General features: G+C 36.2%; 1 protein-coding gene across 2 annotated transcripts in view; it reads left to right on the top strand.

The window, feature by feature from the left end:
- SMCHD1 (structural maintenance of chromosomes flexible hinge domain containing 1) overlaps positions 1 to 13,896 on the top strand; it is a 125,371-nt gene that overhangs the window by 14,077 nt on the left and 97,398 nt on the right. For both annotated transcript variants that reach the window (XM_007126742.4, XM_055080780.1), the window contains 2 exons: positions 1,734 to 1,816; positions 2,470 to 2,600. In XM_007126742.4, coding sequence (XP_007126804.1) covers positions 1,734 to 1,816; positions 2,470 to 2,600 — 214 coding nt within the window. The remainder of the gene's footprint in view (positions 1 to 1,733; positions 1,817 to 2,469; positions 2,601 to 13,896) is intronic.

Raw genomic sequence — 13,896 nt, 5'->3', positions numbered from 1 at the left:
CGGCATGTGGGATCCTCCCAGACCGGGGCGCGAACCCGATTCCCCTGCATCGGCAGGCGGACGCGCAACCACTGCGCCACCAGGGAAGCCCAACTATACTTTAATATAAAATAAAAATTAAATTTAAAAAATGCATAGGAGCCATGTGGCAAAATGTTAACAACATGTGAATCTAGGTGAAAGGGTTTAAATATCTGCATATTGAATGAATCTTTAATTCTTTCTCTGGGGATAAGTTTTTAAATGTATAATCATGGAGTCAGTAGATACATTCATTTTTAAGACTTGATATAGATTAATTACCTTCCAGATTGGTTATATGGGTTTTCATTCCTACTGTCATTATATGAATAGGCAGAGAATATCACTGTTTAAACTTCTGTTTTGATTTCTGCGACTTCACATTAAATTCCTGGGTCTTTCCCTGCCTCTGTTTCCTGTGCCTTTGATGTTACTTCTGGTTATTGTTGACTGTATGGTGGATAATTCTTTAAGTCATGTTGATCTTTCTATACTTGAAGTGAACTTACCCAAGGCTAAACTATTCTGTGTCAATGAAGCAGTTATCTCTGGCTGTCTTTACTCTCTCTATTAAGCATAGTCTGTTCCAGCTCTCTGTGGAACACCTCTACTCATTGAGCTTGATATAGTGATAGGGCATCACATCTAAAACTGAATTTTTCTTTCCTCCCTTCTAAATTTTTCTCCTTCTAAATTTTATGGAAAATACGACCATTTATTCAGTCTTCTACAGCAAGTACTCAAAACCACCTTGGATTTCTTTTTCTTTCTCCCTTTATATCTAATCATATACTAAATTCTACTCATTTCTTTCTTTGAGATTTCTCTTAACTCTTTTTCCTCGCATTTCCTACAGTGTCCCTATTTCTCCATTTCCTAGTTAATACCCTTCACCAGGTCTTTTTACATATCTGATTAGTGGTAACTTCTTTCTAACTAGCTTATAAACATAGACATCCCCTGAGTGTTGAGAGTGTGGAAGTGCTTGCTGGAGTGCTACTCTGTGGGTTAATTATGCTTAAGTTGGGTTAAGCTTCAGGGGAAGAGACATTAATTTAGTATGTTCCCTCTTTTAATTAAGGGAATAAAAGTGAGAAATAGTTTGGGTACTGACCCTGGAGAAAGGAGAATGTTAGGAACAATGCCGAGCCAGTGATAAACTGAAGGTCAGGCTGGTTGTGTAGTAGGAAATTAAGAGCAGTTTTGTGTCAGTTAAGCAGATACATTCTGCCATTTCACAAGTTGCTGTTGTGAGATATCTATATTTAAATTAGCTCTCAATAGACACTTTTATAGTTGCTTTCTAGTTGTCCTTATATCTCAAAATGTGCTTACGTTTGACTTGTGCATGATGAAATTACGTACCACAGACTACTATTTAATTTTATGGTTATGGTCGTCTGTTTGTCTCTTATGTGTGTATGTCTGTCTTTAGATTATAAACTCCTTGAAGCCAGGAATCATGGCTGGCTGACTCATGCTGTGTAGTGCCATGCAAGTACTGGTTGGTGACTGCTTTTTTATGCTGGTGGTGATTGGTGATACCTTTATTATGTTTGTGTCATTAGGATCAGGATAATACTTTAATTCTAGCTCTTTGGAAAATAAAAGTGATGGCTTAAGGTACTTCATAGTTTCTTCTACTTTGAACTTTTATATGAAGTATTTAGGAGGGAAAACTTAAGCAATAACGTTTTCTCATTCTCTTCCAGCATTTGCTCTTGCAGAATTAATTGATAATTCATTGTCTGCCACTTCTCGTAACACTGGTGTTAGAAGAATACAGATCAAATTGGTAAGGAAGTAATACTCTAAAGCAATTTAACTTGTCCTTTTATAGAAGTACTACAGGTTCATTGGAGAAAAATTAGAAAATAAAGATAAACTAAACGTAGAAATAATTACCTGATGTCTCTTCAGTCATTAAAATTTTTTCATGTGCCCTTTTTCTATGCATATATGTATACATGTATGTGTGATCATAGTGTACATTTTGTTATTTGTGATCTTTTATTTTCCCTTAATAGTACATTGTAAACACTGCCATATCATGAATATTCTGCAATATAATATACCACTGCTGCAGTTTGGTTTATTGACTATAATATAAATTATGTAATCAGTCTACTGTTGTTGAACTTTTAGATTTTTTTCCTATATTTTTGCCATTGTAAGCAGTGCTGGCGTGATGAGTATTCTTATAGATTTTTGTACATATCTCTGATTAGTTTCTCAAGCTAAATTCTGAGAAATGGAATTTCTGGGTTAAAGGACATGAAAGGCCTTTGATTCATACCGCTGAAGTGCCTTTCAGAAAGTTGTATTAGTATACACTTCCTCCAGCAATGTATGAGTGAGCCCAATGAATCACTTTTTTTATATTAACTTTTCATGTTTTTAATATTGATTTGACTTTTCCTATCTTTTTGAACTTATTTTATTTCATAGCATTTTGATGAAACACAAGGAAAACCTGCCGTTGCAGTGATAGATAATGGAAGAGGAATGACCTCTAAACAGCTTAACAACTGGGCCGTGTATAGGTTGTCAAAATTTACAAGGCAAGGTGACTTTGAAAGGTTAGAAAACCTTACTCACTTTTTTTATGGGCAGCTGGGTATTTTAATAAGGATAAGAACTCTTATATTTCTCTAGTTATACATGATACATTGGAGGTTTTGATGTTATCAGCATATTTATTTAGATTTTTATAATAAAGTTTTTATGACCAATACTTAGAAATAGTCAAAACTGCATAAATCATATTGCGCCCTTCCATTGAATATTTGAATTCTAGCCTTACTAGTTGTATGACACTGGTCAAGGTAGTTTACTTCTCTTTATCTCAGTTTACATGTCTGTAAAATGGGGATAATAATACCTCATAAGGTTTTGTGAAAACCAAGTGAGTTAGTACATGTAAAATCCTTAGAGCCTGGCAAATGATAAGCAGTCTTTTTGCATTTCCTGAGGTATATAGGAGGTTTTTTTGTTTTTTTTTTTTTTAATTTTATTTATTTATTTTTGACTGCGTTTGGTCTTCGTTGCTGCATGCAGGCTTTCTCTAGCTGCGGCGAGCGGGAGCTACTCTTTGTTGAGGTGTGCGGGCTTCTCATTGTGGTGGCTTGGCTTTGTTGCGGAGCATGGGCTCTAGGTGCGTGGGCATCAGTAGTTGTGGCACGTGGGCTCAGTAGTTCTCCGCGAGCTCAGTAGTTGTGACTTGCGGGCTCTAGAGCGCAGGCTCAGTAGTTGTGGCACACAGGCTTAGTTGCTCCGTGGCATGTGGGATCTTTTGGACCAGGGCTCGAACCCATGTCCCCTGCATTGGCAGGTGGATTCTTAACCACCGCGCCACCAGGGAAGTCTCCCCATCTTCTTAACGCTTCAGTGCCTCAGGGCTTAGTCCTTGGTCCCTTATCTTCTCCTAATTCCTCACTTGGTGATTCCATCCAACCTCATGGCTCTAAATACAACAGTTATGGCAGCTATGTTGTGTATTTCGGGAAACACATTTGGGAGGAATCAGTTGGCATTCTTATTAAGTAGTTAGTATTTGTTCGTGTCCTGTTTTTCTCTCTGCTGTGTCAAGGAAAGTCACCCAAATTTAAGGACCAATCTCAATAATGTGTAAAATTAATATAGTTAACACATTTGCCTTCTTACTTCTGAAATTTCACCACTCTCAGAATTTTCATCAAAATTGTAAAGACTGACAATGCCATGGTGAGAGGCAGCAATAAGTGAAGAACAAGGGCTCTGGAATCATTTGATCTCATTTGAATTCTAGCCTTACTAGTTGTATGACACTGGTCAAGGTAGTTTACTTCTCTTTATCTCAGTTTACATGTCTGTAAAATGGGGATAATAATACCTCATAAGGTTTTGTGAAAACCAAGTGAGTTAGTACATGTAAAATCCTTAGAGCCTGGCAAATGATAAGCAGTCAATAAATACAAGCTATCATTGTAGTTATTACTTCTCATTCGTGGCTTCAGATATTTCTGCAACTATTCTTTTTCACTATTTTCTTGAATATGTGCCACTTCAAGGATTTATAAAATAGCCATAAAGAAGGCAAAGATCATGTCTTTCATAGTCTAAAGATAGAATTTAGCATAAGATAGAAATATTAGGTAGAAATGAAAGGAGAACAGATGGTAGATTGGGGCAAAAAGGTCAGAAAAATGTTAGTTAAATCAAGTGGAAGAGTAGAAAGAAGTAGAGCCTACAGTTTATTAAGGTTTCTCTAGATTTTAGCACAACACAGACTTTTTTTTTTTAATTTATTATTTTATATTTATTTTTGGTTGCGTTGGGTCTTCGTTGCTGCATGCGGGCTTTCTCTAGTTGTGGCTTGTGGGCTCAGTAGTTGTGGCACGCGGGCTCCAGAGCACAGGCTCAGTAGTTGTGGCACACGGGCTTAGTTGCTCCACAGCATGTGGGATCTTCCCGGACCAGGGCTCGAACCCATGTCTCCTGCATTGGCAGGCGGATTCTTAACCACTGCCCCACCAGGGAAGTCCCTAGACTTTTAATGTTGTAGTAGAGGAAAAGCCAAATGTAAACCAAAAAATGTATAAGCACTTCAGTTACTGATTGTTCAGAAGATATTGAGTAATATGTTAGAGCCTGATGGCCATCTCCTTTAGGTAAGGTGACTAGAAAAGAGGGCAGCCTCTTTGAGGTTACATTTGAGTTGAGGCTTGAATGATTAGAAAAAAAACACCCAAGTGAAAATCTGGGTGAAGAGTATTCCAAGTAGAAGGAACATCAGCAAATACAAAGACCCTGAAACTGTGATCAGCTTGTTTCGTTTGAGAGACGGAAAGGAGACCAGTGTGGTTAAGTGCATATGAAGGGGAGGGTAGAGGGAGATGAGGTTGGAGTTCTAATTTGGCAATATTCTTTATAACTCTCCCCCACCTTGGTACTAACTTTCCCTCCACTTTTATTTTGAAAATTTCAAATAAACCAACAAATAAGTTGAAAAAACTTCAAATAAAAAGCCAGCAAATAAGTTGAAAGAGCGGTATTAGCACTCATACATCCTTCACCTAGATTTATGTTAACATTTTGCCACATTTGTTATCTTCTATCTGTTTATCCCTTGTATGTGACTAGTCACCTCTCTCTTTCTGCTTTCAAGATTCTCTTTTTTCCCTGGCTTTTAATGGTTTGTGGTGTGTCTAGTTTTTGAGTTCATACTATTTGGTGTTTGTTGAGCTTCTTGGATGTCTAGATTAATGTTTTCATCAAATTTGGGAAGTTTTTGGCCATTATTCAAATATTCTTCCTCTCCTGTCCTTCTGTGGCTCATCTTACCCCTCCATTGATGGGGGTTTTTTTCTTCGGTTTGTTTCTCAGGCTGAATAATCTAATCAACCTGCCTTAAAATTCACCGGTTATTTCTTCTGCCAATTCATATCTGCTCATGAGCCACCTAACTGAATTTTTCATTTCAGTTGTTTTTTTTTTTTTTTCAATTCCAGAATTTGTTTGGTTCTTTGTTTGTAGTTTCTGTTTCTACTGATATTCTCTGTTTGGTAAAATACTGTTCTCATACTTTCCTTTACTTCTTTAGACATAATTTCTATTCACTGAATGTATTTAAAATAGCTGATTTATTTTAAAAAATTTTAATTGAAATATAATTGATTTATAATGTGTTAATTTCTGCTGCATAGCAAAGTGATTCAGTTATACATATATATAACATTCCTTTTTTAAAAAATTCTTTTCCATTATGGTTTATCACAGAATATTGAATATAGCTCCCTGTGCTATACTGTAGGACCTTGTTGTTTATCTGTCCTATATATACTAGTTTGTACCTGCTAACCCCAAACTCTCACTCCATCCCTCTCCCACCCTCACCCTTGGCAATCACAAGTCTGTTCTCTATGTCTGTGAGTCTGTTTCTGTTTTGTTGATGAGTTCATTTGTGTCATATTTTAGATTCCACATATAAGTGATATCATATGGTAATTGTCTCTTTCTGACTTCAATTAGTATGATAATCTCTAGTTCCATCCATATTACTGCAAATGGCATTATTTCATTCCTTTTTATGGCTGAGTAGTATTCCATTGCGTGTGTGTGTGTGTGTGTGTGTGTGTGTGTGTGTGTATACATCTTCATCATCTATTCATCTGTTGATGGACATTTAGGTTGTTTCCACATCTTGGCTATTGTGAGTAGCGCTGCTGTGAACATAGGGGTGCATGTATCTTTTTGAATTATATTTTTATCCAGAGATATGCCCAGGAGTGGGATGGCTGGATCATATGGCAACTCTGGTTTTAGTTTTTTGAGGAACCTCCATACTGTTTTCCATAGTGGCTGCACCAACTTACGTTCCCACCAACAGTATAGGAGGGTTCCCTGTCCTCCACACCCTCTCCAGCATTTGTTATAAAAAAGCTGACTTAAATCTTTGTCTGGTAAGTCTAATTAATCCCTGGGCTTTCTCTGGGACAGTTTCTACTGAGTGCTGTTTTCCCTGTGTGTAGGCCAGACTTTAATATTTCTTGGTGCGGCACATAATTTTTTTGTTTAGAACAGGACATTTTATTTTATTTATTTATTTTTTGTCCATGCCTGGCATGTGGGATCTTAGTTCCCCTACCAGGGATCAAACCCATGCCCCTTGCATTGGAAGCGCAGAGTCTTAACCACTGGACCACCAGGGAAGTCCCTAAAATAGGACATTTAAAATTATATAGTGTGGCAAATCTGGAAATCAGATTTATCTCTCTTCCCAGGGCTTACTGTTGCTTTTGTCTTTTTGTTGTTTGTGTAGTGACTTCCCTAAACTAATTCTGTAAAACCTGTATTCTTTATCTTGTGTTGCCCCTTAAATCTCTGCTCAGTTAATTTGGTGGTCAGCTAATGATCAGACATTTCCTTGATTGTCTGGAACGACTAAGTCTTACAGCTTTTGCCAAGGGGTTCTTTGTGCACACTGGGCTGTTTTTATTGTTCCAGCAGGAAGTTTACAGCTCTGCCTTAGCCTTCAACTCTTGGTTGCACCAAACCTCAAAGTCAACCAGAAATAAGAGATTAGAGCCTTCTCAGTTCTTTCTTGAGTATGTATACAATCCTGCACATGAGTGTGACCTTGATTCTCATGACTATGTTGGAGCTTTTAAAAACCACTATGGACCTCTCATTCCCCAGCTTTTTCTTCTAAGTTTTTGCCCAGATTCTTGTTTTCTCCCAGCTGTTTTCATTGCCTTAGTCAGCTTTGATAGTAAACATCTGCCACTGATTGTTTTTGACAAATGACCCAAGGAAAATGCTTTTCACAGTGAGCAAGTTCTGAGTTAGGTCAAATAAAGACAAACTCTGCAAGTGGAAGTTTCTATGGAACTGTCAGATCCAATAATGGCAATTCTATGGGGAAGGAGCTTTTGGGGAACTCCAAACACATTCCAGTGACTCCTAAGCTGTTAGGTTTCAACATGATTGCAGGGCTGTTGGTTTTCAAGGCTTCTGTGGAGCTGGTGAGAGGGGAATGGGAGAGGGTATGTTAAAACGTAACAGAGCTTGCAGTTTTTACCTAAACTCATCAATGTGTCTTAAATAAACACTCCTTGGATTGTTGCAAGACTTAAGTTAATTTTTGCAGTTCTGAAAAAGTTGATTTTGACAATTTTTTCGGGTGTTGTTTTTGCGTTTATCAATGGGTGGATTTTCATAGGTTCTTACTTTGCCATTCTGGAAGTGATCACTCAATTAACTGAGTTTTGACAAGTGCATACACTGGTCTAATCCAAACCCTTAAGATAAAAAACATTACCTGGACCTAGGAAATTTGCTCATGACTGAGGCACTGTTAAAATCATAAGTTAAATTAGATACCTAGAACCTTGTTGTAATGCTATGTGTTCATTTAATTATTTTGTGGTAGAAAGAAAGGGTGACATCAGTTAGGCCAGCTGGGTGGCCATAATTCAGATGTGTGTTGGATCAATGCTACTTTCTGCGCTTTAAACTTGCTCAGCAATTAAAAAGCTCTCAACTCAGTCAGCCGTTTTTGGGAAAATAAAAATAGCATGCCACATGGCCCATTTCCCATGCCACTTCTAGGTTGTAGAAATGGACTCCCAACAGGATTTTCCCTAATTTTCCTAAAGAAAAAGCTCAGTTGTCTATAGTATTTTTCTGCAATTAAGATGAACTTTCAAGTAGATATTTGTACTTACTTGAATTTAGAGAATGTAAGATTTAGGCATCCTACTTTAATTTGGTTATTTCCACTGTGTCTCACAGATGAGACACATCTGTATCGAGATGAGACACGTGTATTCCATAAGCTCGTATCGAGATGAGACACGTGTATTCCAGAAGCTCAGTTAGTTACCTATGGCCATTTGTCACTTTCTTCATTGTGGCTGATTTTTTTTCCCTGTGGTAGATTGGAGATGGTGAGATCTAAATATATATACATAGTCTCTCTACCATATTTCCTGGCAATCACTTACATTGTTTCTTTTTACTAATTTGATCGTCTCTCCTGTTCCTTTTTCTTACCTTCTACACCTTTTATCAAACATTTTCATGCAGATTTTGCTTCTCTTTTCTAATAAATACTATTGTTTCACAAAGATATAGTGTCCTCTTATAGTTTCTGAAACTTTTTTAGACTGTGATAGAAACTTATTTTGAGGGAGGCAACTTTCTAAATTCTCCAGAGGACTTCTTCTGTGATGCAAAATTGTTTCTTAAGATCTTAGATTATATTTATCTTCATGAAGGGAGATCTATGTAGTGCGTGAGTGTGGATATAGGAATTTTCTGGACTCATTTACGCAAGTCTAAAACCTACAGGAAATTAGTATTTTCAGCCTTATTTGCTGTATTAGGGTTTTTGCTTAGGTTAGGCTTTCATGAATGGAAAAGGAAACTTAGGAAAAAGGTTGAAAAAGGAAACTTACTGCCTGGTCATTAAGTGTGTCCATTCCTAATCAGTGAACAGAATTCTTAGTTTTGAATCAGATTAAATATGTATATATTGTTTTATTTCTGAGTTCTGCCCTCCCATACTTTTAATATACTTCCCCATATGTGTTTTAAGGAGAATATTTAGGGGAGGGTATTTTCAGCATATTTCCTAGAAGTATTGTCATAGTAATTAAAGTCTTAGAACCTATTTACTCTTTATTTTTCTTAATAGACATTTTGTTCATAGAATTTAATTAATTCTTGGTTTATGACAAGGTATCAATGCAGGACATGCCCTTTTAAAGTTTATTTATTGAAAAGTTTAATAAGCTGAATAACCAGAATTTACCACCCAATCCAGTAAGTAGAATATACTTTAATTTACATCTGTGTCCTCCTCATCCCTGCCACCAAAGGTAACAAGTATCTTGAATTGTTTTTCTGTTTACTTTTTTTCTTTTAAACATCTTTATTTGAGTATAATTGCTTTACATTGTTTGTTAGTTTCTGCTGTATAACAAAGTGAATCAGCTGTACGTTTACATATATCCCCATATCCCCTCCCTCTTGCGTCTCCCTCCCACCCTCCCTATCCCACCCCTCTAGGTGGTCACAAAGCACCACGCTGATCTCCCTGTGCTATGTGACTGCTTCCCACTAGCTAGCTATTTTACGTTTGGTAGTGTATATATTTCAATGCCATTCTCTCACTTCGACCCAGCTTACCCTTCCCCCTCCCTGTGTCCTCAAGTCCACTCTCTACGTCTGCGTCTTTATTCCTGTCCTGCCCCTAGGTTCTTCAGAACCATTTTTTTTTTTTAGATTCCATATATATGTGTTAGCTATTTCCTTTTTTTAAATGTATATATCTAATTTTGCTTGTTTTTGATAATATGAAAAAGTGTAATCATACTATATGTTGATCTACAAGGGACTTGCATTTTCATTTAATATTAGGTTACTAAGATTGCATATTTGTGTGGGTCTGTGGTACATTCATTTTCATAACCATGTAATCTTTAGTATATACCAAAAAGGAATCACACTGTATTTATCCAGTCTCCAGTCAGTGGGCATTTGGCTTTTTCCCCCAAGTTTTAGCAATTGTTAGCTGTACTATCTTATATATGAGGTGTGTGTGTAGTATTCTGTTATATATGTTTCCTGGTCCAAATCTACGTAAGTTTTAGGTATATGCCTAGGAGGGAATTTGTAGGATATAAAAATGAATGTTCCAACTTAACAAGGTAATGGCGAATTATTTTCCAAAGTGATAGTATTAATTTATACTTTAACCACTTATGAAAGTTTGATAAAAACTCACTTGGGAAACCATTTGGGTGTGGTATGTTTTTTGCAGGAGGAATTTTTAACTGTTGCTTTGATTTCTTTATAGAGTTATAAGAATATTTTGGCTTTCTATTTCTTACTGATTTAGCTTTGGTAAGTTATATTTTACTAGGAATTAGTCCATTTCATTAAATTTTCAATTTTATTGGCATATAGTTGTTGGTAATGTTTGTAAAGAACCAGTGCTTGCTTTGATAAATTTCCTGTTTTCCTGTTTTCAAATTCTTTTATTTCTGCTCTTTATTATTTACGCCCTTCTTACTTTGGGTTTATTTGCTCTTTTTGTAGTATCTTGATGTGGAATCTTACAGATTTTTTTTTTACTTCTTTTCTAAGATGAATATTTTGTGTTATAAATTTTCTTCTCAGGACTACTTTTGCTGTATCCCACAAGTTTTAATATGCTGTAATTTCACTTTCATTCAGTTCAGTGTAACTTTTATTTCCCTTGCAACCTGTTTTTTGATCCATGGATTGTTTTTGGAATGTGTTGTTCAATTTCCAAATGTTCCCAATAGATTTTCTTGTCTTTATGTTGATTTCTAGTTTGACTTTATTATATTCAGAGAACATACTCTATATTGTTTCAGTTCTTTTAAATTTGTTGAGATTTGTTTTATGACCTAGGATATGATCTATATTTTGGTGAATTTTCTGTGTCCTTGAAAAGAATGTGTATTTTGCTTTTGCTGGGAGGAGTGTTCTGTAAATCTCAATTAGATTCCATCTGTTGATAATATTTTTCAGTTCTTTCTTACCCTTGCTGATTTTCTGTGTAGCAGTAACTAAGAGAGGAGTATTGAAGTGATCCACTTATTTGAAGGTTTGTTGATCTTTTCAGTTTTCTGAATTTTTGCTCTGTGTGTTTTTAACTTGTATTATTTTTTGTATGCATAATTGAGATTGTTAGGACTTTTCAGTGAACTGACCCTTTCATCATAATGCCTTTTTTTAAAAAAATTTAATTAATTATTTTTGTCTGCGTTGGGTCTTTGTTGCTGCACACGGGCTTTCTCTAGTTGTGGAGAGCAGGGGCCACCCTTCATTGCGGTGCGTGGGCTTCTTATTGCAGTGCGTGGGCTTCTCATTGCGGTGGCTTCTCTCGTTGCGGAACACAGGCTCTAGGCGCGTGGGCTTCAGTAGTTGCAGCACACAGGCTCAGTAGTTGTGGCTCACAGGCTTAGTTGCTCCGCAGCACGTGGGATCTTCCCAGACCAGGGCTCAAACCCGTGTGCCCTGCATTGGCAGGTGGATTCTTAACCACTGCGCCACCAGGGAAGTTCCCATAATGCTTCTGTCCCTGATAATTTCTTGCTCTGAAGTGTATTTTATTTGATACTGTAGCCACTCCAGCTTTCTTTTTGTTTATGTTTGTATGGTATATCTTTTCTTATCCATTTTCTTTTAAAATACCTATATCATTATATTTAAAATGAGTTTCTTGTAGACAGCATATGGTTGGGTCATTTTTTATTTTTTTTAAATTTTTTAATTTATTAAAAAAAATTTTTTGACTGTAGTCTTTTTAGAATTTTTATTATTTTTGGCTGTGTCAGGTCTTAGTTGTGGCACGCGGGATCTTCGTTGTGGCACGCAGGCTCAGTAGTTGTGGTGCATGGTTTCTCTCTAGCTGTGGCATGCAGGCTCCAGAGCTCATGGGCTCTGTAGTTGTGGCGCGCAGGCTCCAGACTGCATGGGTTCAGTAGTTGCAGCTTGCAGGCTTAGTTGCCCTGTGGTGCATGGGATCCTAGTTCCCTGACCAGGGATCGAACCCACATCCCCTGCATTGGAAGGTGGATTCTTAAACACTGGATCACCAGTGAAGTCCCTGGTTTGGTCAGTTTTTAATTCACTCTGTCAGTTTTATTTAGTGTATTTGTATTATTACATTTACTTATTTTTAATTATTGATACATTAGGACTCAAATATGTCCTGTTTTAACTTTTCTATTTGTTCCCTTTGTTTTGCATTTGTCTTTTCTGGCCTTTTTGTGGTTTACTTGAACATATTTTACTACACTGTTTTCTTTATAGTGGTTTTCGAGTATATCTTTTATTTATTTATTTATTTTTAAATGACTGCTCCAGGGAATACTGTATTACAGTGTCTTAGTATGGACATTTTGCCAATTAAAGTGAATTACCGAAATCTCACCAAATTATTTAGGTATTTTAACTCTCTCCCATTTATAATTTAGTTTAAGTGTTACCTCTGCACATATTGAGAACCATATCAGACCGTGTTATTTTTATTTCAACAGTCTAACGTAATTTTAAAAACTCAAGCAGAGAAAGGTAGTCTATTTATGTGCATATTTGTTTCATTGTTCTTTATTCCTAGGTAATATTCTTTTATTAACTTTGTACAATGTTAATATATCTCCTCCAGCTTTGTTTTCATTAGTATTGAAATGGTAACTCGTTTTCCAACCTTTTAACCTACTGTCTCATATTTAAAGAGTGTTTCTTTTAGGCAGCATTTGGTTATGTATTAAAATCCACAATCTCTGCCTTTTAATTGGGATGTTTAGACCAATTACATTTAATGTGATTACCAGTATGCTTGGTTACCATCTTTGTTGCTTGTTTATTTTTCCCTTTTTCCCCACATTTCCCTTTTTTCTGCCTTATTTCAAATTGAGTGTGTGTGTGTATGTGTGCTTCCACTGTTTCCTTCATTGACTTATTAGCTGCTACTCTGTTCTGTTGTTTTACTGGCAACTAAGGTTCATAGTATACATCTTTATCACAGTTCTACTCTCTTAGCAGATTTCAATTACACAGTAGTGTTATTGACTGTACTTAACGATGTTATTCATTAGCTCTTCAGACCTTATTCATCTTATTGATGAAAGTTTGTACCCTTTTACCAACCTCTCCCTATTTCCCACACTCCCCAGTCCCTGTCAACCACTTTTCTACTGTCTGTTTCTATGAGTTTCTCTTTTTAACAGTTTTCTTAAAAATGTGGTTAAAAAAAAAGTATAACATTAAATTAAAGTGTATAATTTGGTAGCACTAATTATATTCACAGTGTTTTACAACCATTACCATTATGTATTTTCAAAGATTTTTGTCTTTCTCAAACTGAAACTTTGTAACCATTAAAAGATAACTGTATTCTCCGCACCTCCAGCTGCTGGTAACCACAGTTCTACTTTCTGTTTCAATGCATTTGCCTATTCTAGGTACTTCATTTAAGAGGAATCATACAATATTTGTCATTTTGTTTCTGGTTTATTTCACTTAGCATAATGTTTTCAGGGTTCATCCATGTTGTAGATTGTATCAGAACTTCACCCCTTTTTATGGCTGAATTATGCAGCTGTACTACATTTTTCCATTCATAGGTTAATGGAAGTTTGTCTTGTTTCTACCTTTTTTGTATATTGTGAATAATGCTGCTATGAACATTCATATACAAGTATTAGTTTGAGTCCCTGAGTCAGTTTATGTTTACCCACATATTTACCATTTCTGGTGGTCTTCATTCCTTTGTTTAAATCCATAGTATCTTTTTTTTTTTTTTTTTTTTTTTTTTGCGGTACGCGGACCTCTCACTGTTGTGGCCTCTCCTGTTGC

This window comes from Physeter macrocephalus, chromosome 19, assembly GCF_002837175.3.
Source record: "Physeter macrocephalus isolate SW-GA chromosome 19, ASM283717v5, whole genome shotgun sequence".
Taxonomy (NCBI): domain Eukaryota; kingdom Metazoa; phylum Chordata; class Mammalia; order Artiodactyla; family Physeteridae; genus Physeter; species Physeter macrocephalus.
Note: the sequence above shows the minus strand (reverse complement) of the source record. Positions and strands in the feature narration are given on the sequence as shown.